This window comes from Rhagoletis zephyria, unplaced genomic scaffold, assembly GCF_001687245.7.
Source record: "Rhagoletis zephyria isolate East Lansing unplaced genomic scaffold, Rhagoletis_zephyria_1.1 Rzeph_scaffold_03490, whole genome shotgun sequence".
NCBI classification, from domain to species: domain Eukaryota; kingdom Metazoa; phylum Arthropoda; class Insecta; order Diptera; family Tephritidae; genus Rhagoletis; species Rhagoletis zephyria.
In genome coordinates this window covers 22180-45392 of record NW_016160573.1, presented here as the reverse complement: position 1 = coordinate 45392, position 23213 = coordinate 22180, and the positions used below count along the sequence as shown (strand labels likewise).

Sequence of the window (23213 nt, the reverse complement as noted above, 5' to 3'; positions counted from 1 at the left end):
AAAATTGTTCAAACGTTTATTCTGAAATTAGTACTATTTCGGAAATTCGGCATACATTCTGAAAGTTACCCTGCGGGAATTAGAAACATATCGCAGACGTTCTTCAAAGGCACTTTAACTCTCTTTCTAAGCTTGTTTGCATAAGTTTGAGCAAGATATTGCTTCAAGGATGGAAAACATATATGATCTGTGTAAATTTTTAGAGCATAATATCAAAAATGATAAATTTTTAATTAAACAAAAGACTTCGAAGAATATCTGCGATGTCTGTTTTGAATTGAGAATCTTATCATTTTGCTGAAAACAAGATTTTCATTCGTTTTCTTCTTCGACAATTGTTCATAATTGTTCACGAAAACATTATACCGAGTTTATATGGGCTGCGTTTCTTTATACATTCCGGATAATCCCATTTCACAGTCGGAATAAACAGAATGCGTTTGAAATATACGTTAACATATCACCAGGAGCATTCTAAAGAATAAGTAAACAAAAAAGTTTATTCCAAACGTTCAGAATGAATAAAGAAATTCAGCCATGATATTTGTAAGCATAAAATAAATACTTATATATGTTAGGGTGCTTGACTCCAAAAAAACAAAAAAATCGGTACTGTTTTTCCTTCGGAATCATAACTCAAATTATAATTTGAGACCTCAGCCAAAACATTTCAAAAAATATTAAGTTGCACGTGATCTAAACCGGATGGAAAATTTCTTTCAAGAATAAGTTCTTTTATAAATAAAATTAGTTTTGAATAATATTTTTTCCAAAAAATCACTTATATGATAGAAGAGTTTAAGCTTAGAAGGTCTGAAATGAAATTTTTGGAGTAGATATTTTCAAATTAGTCCAGCTCACGTAAATCTTAATACTTTTTCGAAATAATTTGGCTTAAGTCTTAATAAATAATAAATTTTATAATTCTGGTGGAAAAACTGTAAATTTTTTGGTGAATGGGCTACAAAATCGCATACTCAAAATCTTTCTAATACCGAATTTCCACTAGGCATTGAAATGACACAAAATTAACGCCATCAAAAAAAAAAATCCCATGTGGAAATGAACTTAATGAAAGATTTTTGAATGTAATCACACCATTATTTTTAAATGCCTGACTTTGTCATTTGTCATTTTTGCCATTTAATGCCTAGTGGAAATCCAGCATAAGAAATCGAATTAAAAAACTTGAAATTTGTACCAAAGCTGGTTGAATTTTTTTAATATTGCACAAATTTTGAAAGCTGCATTTAAAAGGTTTTTGTTAAAGAACACACTATATCCTTATAATTAAATTTTGTTTTATTTTTTCTTTTTAACTCAGTTTTCAAAAACAATGCACTAGAGAATAATAATTTTTGGCCAGATAACTTGATAAACAGGCAGGTGTGAATATCCCAAATATCGGAAAAAATTAATAAGTTTTCATAAGCCCGGACTATTTCTAAGAAATGGAAATAAAAAAATGAAATTTTTGCCAAAATTTTTATTATTATTTTTTGTTAAATATGGCACAAAGGTAAAAAACGCGGTCTTTGTTAAGAAATAAACTACATTTTTATAAAAAAATAGTTAAAATTTAATAACAAAAACCAAATTTGTTAAAACTTGTCATTTTGTGGTGCACTTATAATTTTGCCGCGGAGTGTACTATATATATCATATGAAAATTAATTTTATTAACGATTAAGTTAAAAATTAATACAATATTTGTAAAAAATAAATAATTTTTGATAACTTCAAAATCTTACCAACATCGAATAAAAAGGCTTGAGACGTTTGCCAAAATTTACTGATTTTTTCCTAATTATGCGCAGAGTTTGAAACTTGGATTTACGCAGCTTTTATTAAAGAATATTTAAACCATGAAGTTTATCTACTTTATAAAATTTAAACTTCCAGAGCAACTCAAATGCTCAAATGTTTTAGGGCACAATAGATCTCTTGGTCGCAGTGCATACCTCTATTAATTATCAATCAAACTCAAATGCTAAATAAAGGTGAAACAAAAAATAAATAGATGAAAATATAATTTTATTTTTTATTTGGGACTGAAAGCTAGAATTTAAGTGAGAGATTGAAAATTTTGAAACATTTTTGTTATATTGGCAAACTTCAAAAATTTTCAGGCTGCCTCTTAGCGGGTTTACCTTTAAATTTTTGTATCATGGAATAAACAATATTTAAAAAAAAAAAATTTATAAAAAAAAAAGAAAAAAAAATAAGTTTAATCGAAAAAATTAAAAAAAAAATTGTACATTTATTTTCGCTCCAGTATCACTCCCAAAACGTCTGGAATTTGTATGCTACACCAAAAAGACGGGGCAGTGTAGTTGGCAATCCTGCTTAAGAATATTTTTAGATAAGCAAAGAATACTTTTTGTATTAACGTAGTTATGCAAGTAATAAAAATAATTTCGTTTCATTTCAATTAAACAGTTTATAACAAACAATTATTTAAGGAGATGACTAAGTTTGTTTACAAATTATATTTCAAAACGGATTACGTTAATTTATTTGGTTTCATTTTACTTTCATTTAAATTAATTAAATTTAATTTTATTTTTTAAAAAAAATTTTGCTGTATCGCTAAAAAACAAACTGCTTAGACATATGTATTTACTCCCATAATTCTACAACACGTACTTAGAAACAATCACACAAACATACATATATACATGTCTATATGCAACTTATTATGCAAATTTCTATTGAGGCGCGTGCGACCGTAACTACTTCGAATGTAGCTCGCCATCAACACGTTTTCCTCAGCTCAAACGATCTCAATATAAAAATTACCCCTTTTAATAATAACTTCCGTTTGCACAGCTTTGCCAATGTTTTTTCAAGCTATTTTGGCTTTGTTTTTGTTTACATACATTCATACACACTTTCATACATTATTATACCCAGTGGGAAAAGTAGTGCATAATGCATTACATGCTTGATAAATAATTAATGTATTTCTTATGAGTTCTAGATTCTATTACTATTTAATATGCAATCAGTATTCTAGTGTATCCAAACATCATTCCTGCATTACTGGTATTACAAAACTGAAAGCCCCACTTTTCTTAGAACATCGCTGTGGGAAAACTAATGCATTTTCGAATGTGAAAACGGCTGTTTAACTTATGATTTTTTCGATTACCATACAATACATTTTCCCACTGGGTGTGTATGTATGTATTTTCATATGTACTAAGTAGGTGTGAACTAAAAATGTGCTTATTTTTTTATGTTTAATTGTATTTGTATGGGGTTTAACGACTTTGCCGTTTTCTACACATGATTTTAGTTATTTAAAAAATTTAGCTAAGGTTTATGTTCATAGGCTGTTAATAAATGTATGTATGTATGTAGACTTTGGTACAAATATGTTGATAAGAATTTTATTTCATAATTTTTGCATTTGTATAATAATTCTAACTTGAAGATTTCCGAAAGTACATACTAATTAAAACATGTACGGTGTCATTATTGACATGAAATATATACGAAACTTTTTTCTAGCGCAGCTGGCAGTTACGATAGGTATACGGTTCATGATTTTGTGAGTAGTGTGCATTTCATATTTTTCCCTAATTTATTGCGTCGGGTTTTGTATTCTGTTTTTACTTCTAACTGATCTTAACATCCATAGCTTTTTAAAAAATTTGTGGGCAATTCCATTGTGACTGTTAGGACACTTGACTCTAGAATGTGATGAATTGTGAATTATAACTATGTCGACGAAACGTATAAACCACTGAATTATATCTTTTAACATAGATAAATAACTAACATGTAAAATGCCTTCCAAAAAATACCAAACAATTTCTAAGTTCCTTATAACTATTATTTGATTTGTCGTTGTCCTCTTTTACATGGAATGACCCATGTCTAAATAAAAATGTTTTAAAAGAACAACTTTATTCGAAATAAAAATTTCTGCTTCATGTTTGCCAGTTTTTATTATAACAAAGATATGCTTTTCTGAAAATTTCCTAAATTCAAACTTGTTCTTCCAATATTTTATATTTACCACTTTTTCAACGTAAGTGACGTCTTTATCTGTTTATCTGCTAATTATATTTGAGTTTTTATAAAGTACTTATGTACGTATTCGTCAAACTTTCTTGATGGTGATAATGGAAAGTTTTGGAAGCTAACTGTAAAAAACACTGCCTTACATATCAGGAACGATGTTAAATTTAGTATGCCTGTTCTTCAGTGCAAATTTAACAAGAAACTATAAATGTCGCCGAGTAAGTTATTACAAATTCACACTCATAAATTTTCACTCATTAGATCTCCTATCAGCCTCCCACATGTACGGGAACTTTTCTCCATATAAATTCTTATCAGTTGCCGCCCCATTTGACATGCATGCATTCAAATAAGCAAGTCAAGTATTAAATGCATACATACATACATACATATATATGTACATACATATACATATGTACATATATATGTCGTTATATGAAAGTTAATATCTCCTCGTGTTGGAAAGGCTTGTAAGTGAATATGGGCGATTCCAGCGAAAAGTCTACCGCGAAAAAAATAAAGTAAAAGTCCTATATCCAACTTATTCATAGGTCGATTTGGCTGCGTTTTATAATTATAAATTTTGTCCGCCTTCATTTGGCGATTGTACCAAACCGATTTCAAAACCAAGAACACCATTGGAAAGGTATTTTTCTGTAGATGAGGAAGGTTTTTATAGTTTCAAAATTGGCCAAAATCGTGGTTTAAAAATCTCCGTATTTGTGTATAGTTGTTGTTGGAACTAGTTTAATTTGAGTTGTTTTCGTATTTGAAATTTTAAAATTGAGAAGTACATAAGAATTAGGGTAACTGAAAGGGTAAGAAGATTTAATGAAATTTTTCCATAGGAATCGAATCAAATTCTGATATAAACAAGTAAGAATGTCTAAGTTCGGGCAGAACCGAACATTAAATACCCGGCGCCAGTATTTAATATATGATTTTCACCTTTCCGAAAGCTACCGCTACATGGTAAGCCGGGGCGTATCAATTTTGAGTAAATTAGAGTCCTTAAATTTCGAAATTTTGAAGTTTCAAGCAGTTCTGAAATTTACCGTTATATGAAAAGCGGCCTCAATTTTAGTCCGACAAATTTTTTTTTTTACTTTTATTTCAACATATTTGGATTAAAAAAAAAATACCGTTAAAAATAAAATATTTCACACAAACAACAAAAAATATAATAGATAATCCCATGAGGCTATTGCCTGAAAATTTTAAAATGCACTTAGTGGCATTGTGCTACTATGATAGCACGGCCGAGTAATCATAGTCAACTTATGTATAGTAGACTGCATCTCCCCATACAAAAAAAAATCGGTACTATTTTTCACTGGAATTATAAAATCTATTATATTTTAAGATTTCCGCCAAAATATTTCGCAAAAATACTAAGATTTACGTTAGGTGGACGGATTTGAAACTACCTCCAAAAATTGAGTTTTTTATTAATAAAAACAGTTTTTTTAAATATTTTTTGAAAAAATTACCTCAGATGACTAAACAGTTTAAGCTTAAAAAGTTTGCATAAGACTATTAAAAAAATTCTTTTCTATAATTGTTTCCTTATAGAATGGTTGGTTTCTTTTCCATCATCTATTAAAAAACAAACTTACGGGGCAATGTTTATTGTAAGAACAAAATTTTTTTCTATAAATCGACATACTTTAAGCATTGTTGACGTTATTTCCATTTGAATGAGGAAATAGCGTCAATGGCTTTATACCCAAATTTTTGTTGACTTTATTTCGCTTTTGAAAAGGTAATAATGTCAATTGACTTTATTTCGTATCAGGGTGGGAAATATAGTCAATTGACCTTATTTCCGTTGATCTTGTTACCTGTCACCGAAAAATATTACACTTGTAGTATAGAAGCAATTTGAAGTAAAAAAAAAACGATTTGGGTCACAAAATTGCCCAAAGAAAGCTTTAAGTTAAAGTTAAATTAACATTGGGAAGCGAACTGAATTCTAGTATGGCGGTGTATTTGAGAGCACACTAACTGAATATCAAAACAAATAGTTTCAAGGATACATCTAAAATAGTCTATTTGCATTAATTATGATGATGTGCACCTATGCATGCCGCTCAGATTTACAATGTCAATCAAGCAAAGTATCTTCAACTCTAAAATTTGTAGTCTTACTTTGTTTTTAATTTTTTATCTTGACATTAGACAGTGTAGTTCGCAAATACATATGTATTTATGTACATAAATACATACTTCCATACATATGTGCATACATACATAGGTGGAGTAGTTAATTTACAATGCCCAAGATAAAAACGTTGACTTTCGTGAAATGAATTTCCTGGCAGAAATGATAAAATATTTTTACAACACCAGCATTTACATACATACATATGTATGTTTGTGCATACACGCATTCTTATCAATAGCAAACAGTAGACAGAAAAAATATGTAAATCAATCTCCTTGAATGTGTAGATTAGAGCGTTTTACAATGTCTTGTCCAAAAAAAAGTTCAATTTGCTCCAAGCCATTTGAACACTCACTAGTGTATTTCAAGAAAGTAAAAAAAAAATTGCCATCCTGTAAAAACAGCTAAATCGTTTTGTGAGATGTCCGATTTATATAAATTATACATCTAGTAAAAGGTATTGTAATCAGAATAAATATTTTATGGATATAAGTTTTATGTGTCGTTCTAGTTCAGTACATTAGGGTGTTCCAACATTTTTTTCTAGCTACCCCCCATGCTTCTCAAAAAAATACAATCGCCGGAGTAGGGGTAAAACTGTAGGTCCTTCCTCTTTGTTTGACAACATCAAGGCCACAAATTGGAGGAGAAGCTCGGCAAAACACTAACTTATGTGTAAGCTCCAATCTATTATTATTATGTATTATTGTTTACTTTATAACGTTATTTAAAAATTTAAATTTTTGATATTATTCGCTAAAAGAAAACAGGGATAACCGTTACGTCCCATTTTAATAAAAATTATAATTTAACTGTTAAAATTAGATTTATATTTTTCCAATCAAATTTAACCGTTGTTTTAGGATTTTTGTTTTTATTTTCAGCAATAATAATCATGTTTTTGGGTTTTTATTTTTTCGATAAAGTTTTGACCGTTATTTTTGACTTTTGTTGTTTCGATGATCCCATAACCGTTATTTTTAGGTCTATTTTTAGATCACTATTGATTGAAAACGGTCTCCGTTATAGCGAATATTTTCGATCGAAAAAAATTAAAATTTATAAAAATATATATTATATATATTATTTATTTAAGCGGGGAATACTGCAGTTTTTCGTATTTTCTGATAAATGAAAATTATTTTGTGAAGTGAGCAAATTACGAAATTTAAACCAAATCGGGTAATAAATACAAATTTTCAAAATATCTCGGCCTTAGCGACCCCGACCGGGACTAAAAAACATTAAGTTTTTATTTAAGCACCCAACAATCCACCGAAGCTTCATCGCAATCGTAAGAAATGCTATGGCTTCCACGAGGAACAATAGTCAATGTAATGGAGGAACCTACTACGGCGAATGATTTTAAGTGAAACTTTTTCATGGCAGTAATACATTTGGAGGTTTGCCGTTGTCTTTTCTAATTTAGATGTCACTCGTACCAGACATCGTGCCCAGATCCAACGGAGTGGTAGTACGTGCCTCTAACCACTCAGGCACAGCGACCATTTATATAAGTGTAATTTTTTTCCTTCATAGAAATACATGTTTAGAAAAAACTGCATTCAAACTTTTCTTATGAAATCACAAATTAAAAAGTGGTCCCTTTAGACCCCTTGATAGTTAAGGGTTAAGGTTTTTTTTTGCAAAAATGAGAGAATAAGATCAATGGAAATAAGGTCAATTGACTTTATTTCCCACCCTGGTGCCAAATAAAGTCAATTGACATTATTACCTTTTCATAAGCGAAATAAAATCCATGGACATTATTACTTTCGCCCCGCGTACCCCGTGCGAAGAACATAGTCTAGACTCTCTAGACTTTCGCTGAAACCATCGTAGTCCGATTTTCGTAAAATGCTCGAAAATGCGATCATTGAATCTGAATTGCTACGAACGTATGCACTCAAAGTGTATGCTTCATAGATTTTACGAAAATTAGGACTGCGACGGATTCAGTGATAGCCCTGAGTACCGAAATTTAAGAAAACGAAAAGTCCGTTAAAAAAGTTTAGACAGTCAACACATGAAAACTGAAATCTAGGTCGCCATTCAAAACAAAGTACTCTTTCAACTTAGATTCGTCTACTTAGCTTTAACGTATTGACTGTTTAAACTCTATGATTCGCCATTTTGGTTTAGACGCCATTTTGGATTAGGAATAGGGTTTTCTAAAATAGAATATGCTCTTCTTGTCAAGATTTTTCATTTGCTACCCATATTTATTATTTCAATAAAAATATTAAAATAAATTAAATTTAATTATTTATGTTTTATTTTATATTGACTTATTTTCAATCTTTGTTGCTTCGCTTTTTATTTTATTTTGCCTTAGTTTATTATATATTATCCTGTTTTATTTTCATATTTTTTTGTTTTACTTTATTTAATCATTTATGGTTTTTTCTCTTTTCATATCTTGTATTGCTTTGTTTATTAAATTAAATACAACCTTTTTCGAATAAGAAACCCTTTGTTTTCTATTGGGATTCTTCTAGTACATCGTCTCAGCGCCCAGTCAATCTGAGGTTATGATAGGTATGTTTGTGCCATGGTGTAAGGATTGCAATGCCAATGTCCTACTGCAGGCGGTAGGCATTGTCGGTGCTGTGATAATGCCCCACAATCTATACCTGCATTCGGCCTTAGTCAAAGTAAGTTCTACTTACCTTAAATTTTTCTACGTATGTATATTCATAATCTCTTTACAGTCACGTGATATCGATCGCCGTCAACCGAAAAGAGTGAGCGAGGCGAATTTCTACTTCTTCATTGAGGCGTCAGTCGCGCTGTTTGTATCCTTTATTATAAATCTTTTTGTTGTGGCGGTCTTTGCCCATGGCATGTATGGTAAAACCAATCAGGACGTGGTATGTAATTAAGCAACTTGTTTTTTTTTTAATGCTTTCTCAACAAAAATATTTATCTTCAAATTCACACTTTCTTTGTCATTTTCCTCATATTTAGCTTGATGTCTGCGTTAATCAAAGCATGTACGAGGATGCGAAAGCTTCGTTTGCGGATAATAATAATAACACAGATCTCATTGATGCTGATATCTACAAAGGTGGCCTATTCTTGGGTTGCACTTTCGGCGCAGTGGCAATGTATATTTGGGGTGTTGGCATTTTGGCGGCAGGTCAGAGTTCCACCATGACTGGCACATATGCGGGACAGTTTTCAATGGAAGGGTTCTTGAATCTGCAATGGCCACGTTGGCGACGTGTACTTTTTACGAGGCTAATTGCAATTATACCCACTTTCTGTTTGGCATTCTTCACTCGCATGGAGGACTTGACACATCTCAATGATATACTGAACGCTGTGATGTCGTTGCAATTGCCTTTTGCTGCTATACCAACGATAGCATTCACCTCATGTGCGGCCATAATGGGTGAATTTGTGAATGGAATGTAAGTAAGGCAATGGTAGTGTGGAATATTTCAAAGTGTGAAAACATTGTTTGGTTAAGACAGAATCACAAAAAAATCGATGTTAGGTTGTTTTTACCACACTAGGTGCTTTATGGTTGGAACATGAACCTAAAGTCCGTTTTGTTCCATCAGGTGAGGATTGTGTCTAACCTCAAAAAACCTAGCGGACTTTACTTTAATCGTAGTATTAAGAGGTTTTTTTGGGACGCTTCTAACGAATATGAAGTCGTAGAATTTTTAAGTGGAGAAATGGCGGATCTAATATGCTTTAAATTTTTTAAACTGTTGGTTTTCGATTTCAAAAATCTCAAATTCCATAATCAGAAATCTTAAATTGTATATAGGTACCAAATTTGGATCCGCCATTTTGAATTTTAAAATCTGATTTCATATTCGTATTCAGCGACCCCAAAAACTTCAATTTACCGAGTTTTATACAATGCAAATATGTAATTTCTTAAAATTCTGTCGCAAAATTGGATGCGTCATTATCCCTAAATACCAAGATTAAAGTGAATCCGTCAATATTTTTTTATAATGTGGCATGTCACATAAAGTACGTCAGGTTTTTAAGATTAAGAGAAGTTTCCGAAATGATGGAGCAAAACGGACTTCAGATTCGTGTTCAGCGAATGCTGAAATATCTATATAGTATGTTCAAAAGAAGCTTTCATCGGCTGTTTTTTGTGGTTTTGTGAAATTTTAGTTTTGAGGCAATTTGAGACTAAACGTGATTTAGAAAAGTTTTGCAAACAACTAATATGTTTTCTTTTCTTTACAAAAAAGCACCAACAAGGTCATCTCTATACTTTTAACAATAGTCGTGATAACGGTAAACATCTACTTTGTTGTTGTACAAGTACAAACGGCGTCCTTGGAAGGTGGCTTTGTAGCATTAGTTTGTGAGTATTGATTTTATTTATTTTTATTTTAAATTAAAAATTGTTTTTTAAATTATGATCAAAAATCTTTCGCAGGTATAGTTGCCATTTTATATTTGCTTTTTAACCTTTACCTTGTGATACACATGATTGCGTGCATGGGCAATCGAAGGTTCGTGGATAATCGGGTAAGTGAAACAACTTAAGGAGACTATAAGCCTGGGGCTATTCCGCGTATCAGAAACTGTGTACATATATGTACCACATAATGTTCTGATATATCCAACCTTGACGAGCTTTGCAACATACTCGAAATCAATCAAACTGTATTTCCTTAAAAATGAATTTCAACTTATCGCTGAAACAGACTTAAAACTTTTCCTGATGGGCTTTAAATATTGACAGTTTTATCTCGTGAAGTTATAACATTTATTTACATACGTATTTAGTCACGAACTGCAATACAGCATAGTTGACTAAAGCCTCAGCGCAAGTGATAAGATTTTTTAGTACTTTGGGCATTGTTTCCAACCGATATACATACGTATAAATATATTTTTTTATAACTTTGCCACTTTAATTATCATTACAGTTGCTGCTTCATTGCTTTTGTTCTTGCGGCCATTGAATCATACCAAAATAAGAAGATAATATATTATATATCGCATATCCCCTTGTCAATCTCAATTCCTTCAGGCAGTTGATGTTTTTAGTACCAGTAAATTATCAATTGAGTGTGATTTTATTTATCAGTGTACAATCTACAAATGTATCCACATACATATGTACATATATATATGAGACTGTTGGCCAACAAAAAACTTGCTAGTCTACTATGTCTTAAGTAGTCATTCATAACAATTTACTAGATTTTGTGTCCGCGCGTCTGTCATACATCTTTTGCTGGCGGGTACGGTGATGACTGCTAACTGTCAAGTGGCCACATTAAGTTGAATTCGACTGGTAAGTCGCACTTGTCTCCCACCTAGAAACAGGGGACCACCTCAGGTGTTCAGAAATTTCGTAAGGTGATCGATTTGGTGATTATGTGAGAAGAATAAATTAACGGTATTAATTAATTTCTATATATGTATAAGAAATGAGTCGCTTATATTTTTTGCTTAAAAATTACTACTACTACAGCTGTCTTTACATGTGTCCATTTCTATCGACTGGAAAATCGAATGAGAAATCGACTAATCAAAGCGTTTGCATTTTACGATTGAATTGGAATTTATGCGGGTCGATTTAGGTAGAACGATAAGAATCGGCCAGAGAATCGAGCCGTGTAAAGGCAGCTTAACAGACCCATGGGGAAAATGCACTAGGCTTCTGCAGGCCTCTATTCAAATGCATAATCGAACCACCGATAATCTCAAGTATTTATAAAAAGGTACTCGTACTTTGTCATTAGTCTATGTTATTAAATCAAGAGTAAATTCCACGAAAACAACATTGCCAATAGATAGGCGCAAAAATCTACCCACGCCAATTGCAAAACCCTTTAACAGCATAAAAATTATTCCTCGATATTATTTGGCAAATGTATCGTAGCTTGGTTAAAAGATTGTCGTATCTGACTTTCGGCAGGTTTTGGGAAATCGCGATTAAAGTTTGGAATGCAATTTCTCAGAAACATGACTATAGATTTTTTCCCAAGTTTCGGAAAATGTTACTAGTTTACGAAATTCTTTAATAATTTTATTCTTATTGTTCATTCTTAATGAATTTTGAGTTTATGATGGATTTTCTTTAGCAAAATTTTGTCATATGCTACATTTGTTAACAATTTTGCAGCCACTTTGTATGACATACCACAAAATGTGATGAAAATTTCTGCTAAAATAACGCTGCTTTTTACTCAATATCTCGGAAACTAAAGAAGATATTAAAACTCGTCAAAATGGAACTTACGAAAATCTTGTATTCAGGCGGCGATATGTAGGTTCGGTTAGCTTCAGTGTCATTGACTCGACTGTTGTGGAAACGAAATCTTCTACTTCTATAGCTATTCTCTTTAACTAGAACCAGTATATATGTATAATGAAACATATCCAATCATTAGCGATATGTGTATAGTAAAAAGGGCATAAAAGAAGTTTTTATTATAATGTTCTTTAGACGAATATATCTGAAGAGTTTTGGTATCGGCAAAGGCTTATAAACACTTGTCTAAGTAAGGTATATCAAGAGCGCGTTACCTTCAAGTGCCTGCCATCGAGGTTACTTTACAACTACAATATATTGATGTATTTTTCTTCCTCCAAGTATCGAACTATTTAGAAAAATCACCATCATTGTGTTTGCATAAAAAATGTTCCACAAATGCTCACCGCGAAGTGTCTCAACTCAAACGGTTGTAGTGCTTGTAAATGGGAACCTTTTTGAATTCAATAGTTCAATAAAACATCTTCAGACGTTTGCAAGCAAATTCAGCTAAACGCCATAAAAAATGTACCGCCGTTCAAAAAAAAAAATATATATATATATAACCTCTTCGTTAGTAAAAACTCAAACCAAACGGCTTACAAATACCCGTGACGACAATACAAATTTGAACTTTTAAAAATGCAACACCTAGTCTTATAGCCACTTTATTCGAGTTAAACGATTTTTTTTTTTGTTAAAAAGATTATATTAAAGTCCTTCCTTTTTGAAGAATCTCTTTTAAATTAATATTTATTTCTCGCTATAAGCTGTCAAGGTTGTATGCCAGATGTAATTTAAACCATAAGTCATTGATATTAACATATTTAATCTCTTTTTTATTCTTACTGCGCTTGCACACATAGTGGGTCCAGAGATTTGTGCTACCCAGCCAGAACAGCTTTACGATAAAGAACGTCAACTCAACCTATGCAAGGTAAGTCGGGGTTTTTACTTTCATTACTTTTGCATAAAAAAACATATATACATTTAGAAATACATATACATATATATAAGGATATTTTCAACTATTACGAGAGATTGTTAAAAAGCAAATTTGAAATGAAAAACGCACCCTTTCAAACTGCACATTTCTAGTTATACAACTAACGCGCACGAAACGCACCACTACTTCCGCTTTTACTAAAACTCTATATAAATAATTTGCTTCTAATTCTGCTGAACATCTTTATATCTAATCTTCTAAATTTAATTTTGAACTATACTCAGTTTCGCGTAATCTATGCATGAAATTATTTATACACCTGTATCTAACAACAAAAACAAATTGTTTTCTAATTTTAACAGTGCCATTTCAATAGCAGTAGCTACTAGCAAGGCAAAAAATCAGCCATTGCCTAAGACAATATCGGAAAAGGTGTCCAATTAACACAAGTTACTTACTACATATGTATATGCATATGTACAAATATGTATGAAAGCTTGTATATAATACAAACTGTTTACGTACATTTACTCACTTATTGCTTTGATTAGTCTGCTGCATTAATCTAAGGAATATATGTATAATTTGATAAGCGTAGAATGCGTGTATTTACTGGCTTGCCTGCTTAAAATAAAATCCGTCATATGAAATCTACAGGATTTTTTTTCAAAAGTATTATTTATCACAATCCATAAGTAAAAGTAGATTGATATTTTGTAGATAGATACTCAATTAACAACACTGTAATTAATTATTTAATGTTTACACACTCTTTATTTAATAACCAAATACAGTTTTTATGAGCATATAATTAAAAAAAATAATTTGTTTATATTTAAACTTAATATATTATCCTGGTTAAGTTGCCCGCTTTTGTTTGTCGTGCATCAGTTTAGCGCATTCATTCATCTGCTGCTTGGTTGATATTAAATGCTTCTGTAAATATCAGTGTGTGTATTGTCATTGCAAGCTTTGTCATGTAATCCATATTTAGTAAGTAAGTAGTTAAAGTCTTAAGTGAATTCATACCTATAGATTGTATGAAGTGCTTTTTTATATACTTCCATAAGTATGTTAGTTGATATGAAATAAAATAAGTGTTGGTACTCTCATAAGCTAACTCATCCTTTCTGTAGAAATATTGTGGGCTGATACATATATACGTATATAATTAATTTGAAAACAATCGTCTGACAAACATTTTTGTATTGTGAACAATTGATACACGCGAAGCAAATTTGATAATTTCCATGAGTACCTTTTCATACATATAAGTACATTAGGCTGCATCATCAAAAAAAGATGCGGGCTTTCCTCCGGGATTACAAAATTTATTATTTATTTGCAAAGAAATAAAAGGCGTGAGAAAATGCTTTTCGAATAATATCTCGCAAGTCTAAATCGGTATAGTTTTGGCTGAGTTATTCAAGTTTTTCTAAAACTTATCTCTAAAAAAAGACCAAAAACAGCACCAAAAATCTAATTTTTAAGATTCCGTTGAAAATTGTTTTTAATGTTTTTACGGAAAAACAGTACCGATTATTTTTTGTATGAGGAGTGATGTAGTCTAATATACATACATACATAACTGACTGTTGCAGATTTACGAAAAAAGTTATAATTAGTGTAAACACCAGGGACTGTAGCGGTTTTTGATCTTTACAACAAAAGTAAAAATTTTAACCATTAAAACTTAGGTTTCTCTTTTTCCAATCAAATTTAACTGTTATTCTATTATTTTTATTTTTCGGCATTTTCCTATTATATCAAGGAAATAGACCAAACCATAATCGGTGTTTTAAGATTTAATCTTTTTAAGATAAAAAAGATTTAAAAAGGTTATAAAACCGTAGTCATAATGGGGATGGTTAAAAACTAACAAAAAAAATCAAAATAACGATTATTTTTGATCGGAGAAAATGAAAATTAAAAAATAACGGTTGAATTTGACTGAAAAAACAAAAATTCAAATTTAACGATTACTATTCGTCGAAACTTGGTAGCGATTTTGAATGATCTAAAAATTAAAATCTTGATGTTTAACTGCAGTTTTCGATCCAGTGTTTATATGCGACATATCGTTCCCTTTGCTTTTTTTTTTTGTCAAAATCTAGTTTTCTAGGACAGTCGGTAGATTACTCATTAAAATTTCACTAGAACTTAAAATAACTTCTACAGAATAAAATTCTTTAATAAAATAAGACGTTTAAAATGAATTCGGAGCTAAAGAATCTAGATTTTCTATTTTTTATATAGTTTTTTTTAACCACGCCGTTTAAAACTACAAAATTTCTAGACAGGACCTCTCATGTTGAGGTAACGATATGTGCATTGGATCATAAGCAACTATAAATTGTTATGTATTTGATGATTACATAAATATCCGTGGTGTCAGGCATAAAAAAATAAAAGCTTTATTTAAATGGAATTATTAAAAAAAAAATGTTCTTGGCTACGATTACTCGTTTCCAAGGTAAAACGCAGCAAGAATTTTAGAACGAGAAAATAAAACTTGAGATGTCCCAGCGTTAAAATCGGTTTATATTGAAACTAAATTTAAGCCGAGACGTCGGAAATTGGTTCCACGATACATCAAACCGGGAATAAGAAAAACTTTCTCAAATGTTGAAATTTAACAACGAAAAAGTAAATCACTGACTGACTGAATTTCAACCTCCACCAATTTGAATTCAAAGCGAATTAGACTGAAATTCACTCCGGAGTGAATGTCAGAACCTGCCTGTATATCTCTTTTTTTAAAAAAAAGGTAGTGAAGCTATCATTTTTATCCCTAACACCAAAGATGTGTACATTAGGCCGTAACACCCTGTAAAAATTGCTAAATCGGTTTTTTTGTTCAACTTTTTTAGCTTGATGCCCGCTTTCCGATTTTGCTGTCTTTACAGGGTGTCGGAAAAAAGAATGTTTACTCTCCTGAAATAAATTCATAGTGAGTGTTCTAACTGGCCGTCTTCACAGGATAAACTTTATTGCTGTCCAGTTGTCATTTTGGTCGCTAGATATAAGTTATATCAGTGGCAATATTTGTGTGAGCTTTTTATATCTTGATATAAGCGTTTGTGAAATAGCTTCGAAGTCGTATTTTTTCCGGAAACCAAGGAACAAATTGAATGTTTTTTTTTGTGATATGGTATAATGTAGGGACATATGTATGCTTTTGTCTGTTTTTCAAACAAATATACATATTATATAGTTAAGCTTATAAATAAGTACCTAAATATATTTAGGGGATTCACAAGACGTGTTAACCGTCGTAAAATCTTAAGCTTAACACTTGTTTATGTAAAATAGCGGTTAAAATGGTTGGGGGGTTGGCTAATTATATATTCTTTATCAGTTTAACAGAATTTCGGTTTAGTTAGAAATCCCCTAAAACCATTTTAATTAAAAAAGATGTTAACCTTAAGATTTTACGACGGTTAACACGTCTTGTGAATCCCCTAATTATGTTTACGTAGATAAATATGAATTTCTTGTGAACCTGCTACATACACACATACACACATATGCACATTAAGATACCTCACTCAAAAATTTGCACTTAAGGAACAAATAACTTTTCAAAATAAGTATACGCGTTTGTAAGGTAACTTTTGGCAATTTTATTTCAACTTTATATTTTATTTTATAAAAACTTGGATAACTCCCAGTAGAGAGTTTTTAAGTTTTTTAATCGAGTTTAAATTTTTTAATATACAGCTTAATAACTTTGCACGAGACATTGCTTTAACGCCTCGCTCCTAATTAAAAACACAATTATTTAGGAAGAGCGTAATTAGTATTTTAATAATTTTTTTTTCTTTTCGATTTTGCAAAACTAAAATTATTAAAATATTTGAAAAATATTTTTTTTCGTTTTTAGATTTTTTTTCTCAGGTAAAAAATTTCATAAAAATCAGATTATTCTTATGATCGAACTTAAAACATCCTATATGCATGTCAATAGCAGCGCGCTAACTATTCTGCTATCAAAGAGATTTGCTGAAGTGCCCGATATCCATTTTTAGCAATCCAATCTAAAGCTCCTTTAATGAAAGCACTTGTTAGGTGGCTATTAAAAAGTGCGAAGCTTTTACTTTTTGTGATATGTATGCATGTGTATACACATGTAGGTATATATGTATGTATGCATATCGGAGACTACACGCTAATCACATTAATTATAGACTTGGTTGGAATGATAGCAATGCTCATATGATATAAGAAATTGGTCGAGATTATCGACTTGGCACTGATAGCACAGTCATTAGCGTCTACGTCCATCGTTCAGTATCATAGGCCGTGAGTTCGATAACGAGTTCAAAGCCCAGTACATTTTTGTTTTTGTTTTTTTTTATTTTACCTTTTTTTTTATTTCAAACTTTTTTTTTATGTACATACTGGAATCTAATTAATATCCGACCCAACTCAATGGCATTAAATCCAAGTTATTTTTATTGATGTAAATATGTTACTGCAAATGAATGCAATCAAGTCACATACGCTATTAAAATCTGTAATTACTCTCGATCATCTACATTTAAGCGGCTTTTCTTTTGAAGAGGGATACAAGTTTTATGACAAAATGTTTGATGTAATCTATTAGCGCTGAGTTCTACTCTTTAGGTGTTAATAATCTGGTGATTAAAGTTAATTCATTAATTATCGCCATAAGTTAACGGCGGGTAACCATAAATTAACATTAGCAGTTCAACTAAATATGTCACTTATGCAGTTTTTAAAATAGGTTAAATGAGTTGAGAAATAAATATATATATATTATGAGTCCACTCATATGATATACGTACATGGTGGCTCTATGTGATTTAATGAAGCAATGCAAAGATTTGGTATTCGATCTTCAGTGCTGATAGTTAGCTTTCCGTATGTTTTAGAAGGTCGTTCACTCTTGACAAAATATAAATAACGCCGAGCAGTCCCTCAATCCAAAAGCTTTTCAGTTGAAATTTTGATTTTAAATAAACCGATATCTGCTCAGATTTGTTCTAATCTGTAGGCCATTTGAGCATTGTGTTGGAAAGTACCTTTAACGTTCTATTCAGTTAACTCAATATAGGTATGGCAAAAGTCGTTGCCAAGCCACTTAGTGAATACCCCTTATGTCTCGTTAGAAAAGTATAATTCCAAGAAAGTTCAACGTAACCGCTTTTTTCTCTGCAACGATTCATTTATTATTATTGCTTTTTTTTGAAAGAGGGCTCTCTAAATTTTCTGTAATTTCTAGGGAAGATATTCTTAACAGCTGGTTTCTTTGACAGCGTTCGACGCATACAGTGAGGAACAAAAGTATTGGCACAGTGTATTTTTGGCAATATATGCAACGTTTTTTATTCTTATTTATTTTCGAGAGTTTGTTATAAAAATATGGTTCATACTCCACAAAAGAACGCAAAAATAAAATCTTTACACTTTAAGCAAAACTCAAAAAAATTCATTAAATTTGCAATTTTTATTCAGATTTCTAAGAAAAATTCTAAGCATGCAGTTTTATAGCCCATTCAATAATTTAAGAAGGTGCAAGTTTAAAGTTGCTGGAAAATCGCGTTGAATTTTGGCAATTATTTTCACGAATTTTTCTAAAAAATCTGAAGAAATAGTTGCAAATAAGTATGCAAAGTTTAGTGATTAATTTAGTGATTTTATTTTTATGGTTTTTTGGTGTAGTATGAACCATAATTTTATAAAAAGATAATGAAAATAAATTAGGATAAAAAACTTTGCATATATTGCGAAAAATTCCTGCGCCAAAACTTTTGTTCCTCACTGTATATGTCATAATTCTATATACATATGTAGCTAGTACATACATTCAGAGTACATTTCAAAATTCTGGAGCGGTTTAACGAATTCTTATTGAAAAACGAGTCACATGACTAATAAAAAAAAAAACACAATACAGTAAACCTTGCTTAAGTACCTCACGAAAAATGTAAGCTTTTTGAGGTACTTAGGCGGGTTGGGTACTTAAAAGAACCCGCTTAAGTACCTCAATAATTAAATTAAAAAGTCATTGATTACACATATTTGTACATACACACAAACAGGGCATATCATTTTGGGCCGAATTTAAAATGATATTTTTTGCCAGTTGTGTTAATATTTTAATTTTTAAAATTTTTCAATTAAAAAAAATTCATTCTCTAACAAATACCATACAAACTCATACCCAAATTCATAAAAACTAAAGAACACTTTAACTGCTTTATAAATCGAAATTTTGTATGAAAATATCACTTTATAGAGCTCTTTAAACCTATTTTATTTTTTATGAATAAGGCCATTAAAATATAAGCTTAGCTTTGCAGAACACTGAAAAAAAATCATCAAAATTTCAAACTTGTTTTTCAGAAGTGTTAAAATTTTTTATGAGTATGCCGTTTAATAGCCTATTCAAATTTTTTCAAGTGATATTTTTAGATTTTTTTTTGCTGAAGGTGTGTAGCGCTGCCACTGAATTTCAAAATATGTAAATATTTTAAGGAATTTTTAAAGAGCACTTAAAAGGGGAAAATTATAAGTAAAATGGTAAATGTGGCACGAAAAATGTAGGTTCTTAGGCGGGTTGGCAACATCGCAAAACAAATATAGAAAAAAGGTTTTTTCTTAACAGCGGTCGCCCCTCGGCAGGCAATGGCAAACCAATCTGTTATTATTATTAGGCGGGTTGGGTACATAAGAGGGGAGGTACTTAAAAGAGGAATTTTTCGACAGAATACATTAAAAAATTCACGGTGCCCAAAAATAATGGGAACTTAAGCGGGTTTGGTACTTAAGCGGGGGTGTTACTAAAGCGGGTTTCACTGTATTTTCAAATCTATGAGAAATGCTGCATCTGCTGGTGGTGGCAGAGTGCTTCATTGGATTCAGCCAACATATAAAATACCACACAGTTTCATGTTTAAATAAGTTTTGTCTTTGTTAGGAAAAATATCTCCTGTGTTCCAGTTTTTTTTTCATTCCTTTTTTTCAGTACACAATTTCTGTACAAAGGGCAGATGAGTATTAAAACCTACTTAAGAAAACGGCCCTAAGTGTACTGGGTACAAGTAGTGTACATGAAAATTATTGAAACTTAAAATTCAATCATTTCTGAATACACTGTGAGACAAATTTTGACACATCGCCGTCAGCCTCAATAATTCCAACGTGGAATGAAAGTAGACCACTGGATAAACAAAAATGCCAAAGGGTTTTGCAAAGTTAGTTCGAATTTCCTTTCTATGGCCTCTTGAAGTTGAGATATTTTTGACCTTTTTTTCAATATTAGTGAGAATAAAAATATTTAGGCAAAAATGCATTACTTGGGCGGGCCTTAGAAAAAAAACCTAAAAACCGTTAAAATATGGGAATTTCAGAAAACCAAAACTTTTTTGGCGGTCGGACCTATGGGACCCCTGGGGTCCAAAATAGGGGCTCGAGAATGACTTAGAATAAGTCTCTATTTGATGAGTTTTATTTGTAAATCTTCTAAAAATAAGACGAAAAAATTATATATTTTTTTCCGATAACTGTCTTAGTTATCCAGTTATCGATTTTTTATTAATTTTTTTGTACATAAAATAACACGCGAAGAAAAAATTATTTTTTTTTAAATTTTTTTTTGTACATAAAATAACACGCGAAGAAAAAATTATTTTTTAAAAAATCGATAACTCGATAACTAAGACAGTTATCGGAAAAAAATATATAATTTTTTCGTCTTATTTTTAGAAGATTTACAAATAAAACTCATCAAATAGAGACTTATTCTAAGTCATTCTCGAGCCCCTATTTTGGACCCCAGGGGTCCCATAGGTCCGACCGCCAAAAAAGTTTTGGTTTTCTGAAATTCCCATATTTTAACGGTTTTTAGGTTTTTTTTCTAAGGNGCCCGCCCAAGTGCATTTTTGCCTAAATATTTTTATTCTCACTAATATTGAAAAAAAGGTCAAAAATATCTCAACTTCAAGAGGCCATAGAAAGGAAATTCGAACCAACTTTGCAAAACCCTTTGGCATTTTGGTTTATCCAGTGGTCTACTTTCATTCCGCGTTGGAATTATTGAGGCTGATTTTTCTTGCTGCACAGTGATACCGGTAAATGTAAATAGAACTCAGTACTGTTAAGTGCCTATTCGTACTTTGAATCGAACCTGAGGACATGTATCAAAGTGGTGATTGGTACAGAGTATTCTTTAGTACATATTGAGTGCTCTCGAGTGCTTTTACGTTATGAGTACTTTCGGTTTCTTTTGTGAGTACTGAGTACTTCGTTTCCATTTCCACATGACATTTGCTCATCATACTCAGTGAAATTCCGCATTACTGTTTTCATTAACGACATTTTTTAAAGCTCCTTAAACCTATTTTTAAGAGACTCCAAAAAAAGGAGGAGATTATAAATTCGTCGGAATATTTTTTTATGCATGTTACCGCATTACTTTGGACCACGGCAACCGATTTCGATAATTCTATCTCTATTTCTATCGGAAAGATGGTACCTCAGGGGTAGTCCCATACTAATCCGATCATGGGATCATGAAGAAATTAACGGTACTGCTAAATTTGTATATGAAAACTGAAGTCGGTTATGTCTTTAACCGACTTCCAAAAAAGGAGGAGGTTATCAGTTCGTCGGAATATTTTTTTTTTTACTTTGCTTGCTTGCTTAAAAAGCATTTTTTATGAATAAGGTAGTATTTATTGTAAATATTTATTAGTTGCACATGTACATATGTACATACGTATTTATGCACATTTCATTGTTTTATATATAATTCTATTTTTATTTTTGCTTAGGTTATAACGGTTCTAATTGTTAATTTTTGAGTGTTTTCTGTTTTATAGTATAATGCATTTTGCTTGTGTCATTGCTATGATATGTTTATGTAAGTATGTTCATTACATAGGGTTTTCACTAGTTATTTATATGTGGTGCGGTTGTAAATTTGTGTTTTGGCTTTTCAATCTCTGTTTAACAAAGGAAATCTGTGTTTTATTTTATGCTGACTTTTAATCACTGTTTTTCTGTTGCGTTTTCGTTTTATTTTATGTATGTATATCTACATGAGTTTTCTATGTTTTTTTGTACGATTTGTTTTTGGACAACCACTATGTACGACATACACAAACATACACGCCAAAAAATGTGAAAATTAAACTACAAATATATGTATTATGGAACGATGGAATTTAAATGGATTTGGAATTGAATAAATGTGCGAAAAATAAAACGTATGCCATTTAAATGTTTACTTCACTTTACATAAATAAATAAAAATGTCATTGAACCGTGCGAACACACTTTTATGGTATGTATGTATGCATATGGGGATGTACATATGTATGTATAAAATATTTAAATTTACACTCAATGTTTATTCAAATGCATACTACATATTTACATGCATTTTGCATGCACACCTACATACATAATACATACATATCGTCGTTTAAAGTACAAAACCGCGTAAGTGACACTGGCTGCCAAAAATTGGATTTGCCCACACAGGCTCAATCCTTATCCATTCGTCCTGAAATATACTAGCCAGAAATGCGATTGCTTTATAAAAAAAGAGAACCATTTTGAAATATGAGTGTTTTTACGCTCTAGAAAATAAAATCTACAACTTCACATACGCGGTTTTGCATTTTGTTGATACGCGGTTTTGCACTTTAAACGACGATATGTATATACATATGTACGTTATAATAATGCTGTCTCTTATTCGTTTGCTTTTACACATCATAAATATGTTTTCATTCAATGTGACTACTAATAAATTTAGTACTGATGACACACACATACTCACCGAGTACTCAAGTAGCGCATAC

General features: G+C 31.1%; 1 protein-coding gene across 4 annotated transcripts in view; it reads left to right on the top strand.

Moving 5' to 3' along the window:
* Mvl (solute carrier family member malvolio) overlaps nucleotides 1-23213 on the top strand; it is a 44491-nt gene that overhangs the window by 5795 nt on the left and 15483 nt on the right. For 2 of the 4 annotated variants that reach the window (XM_017624076.1, XM_017624077.1), the window contains exons 6-12: nucleotides 8692-8847; nucleotides 8905-9063; nucleotides 9161-9606; nucleotides 10414-10529; nucleotides 10605-10696; nucleotides 13301-13371; nucleotides 13743-14804. In XM_017624076.1, coding sequence (XP_017479565.1) covers nucleotides 8692-8847; nucleotides 8905-9063; nucleotides 9161-9606; nucleotides 10414-10529; nucleotides 10605-10696; nucleotides 13301-13371; nucleotides 13743-13824 — 1122 coding nt within the window. In that variant the 3' untranslated portion in view covers nucleotides 13825-14804. Of the gene's footprint in view, nucleotides 1-8691; nucleotides 8848-8904; nucleotides 9064-9160; nucleotides 9607-10413; nucleotides 10530-10604; nucleotides 10697-13300; nucleotides 13372-13742; nucleotides 14805-23213 lie in introns of those variants that run through there. The other 2 variants (XM_017624078.1, XM_017624079.1) reach the window with 1 other exon arrangement.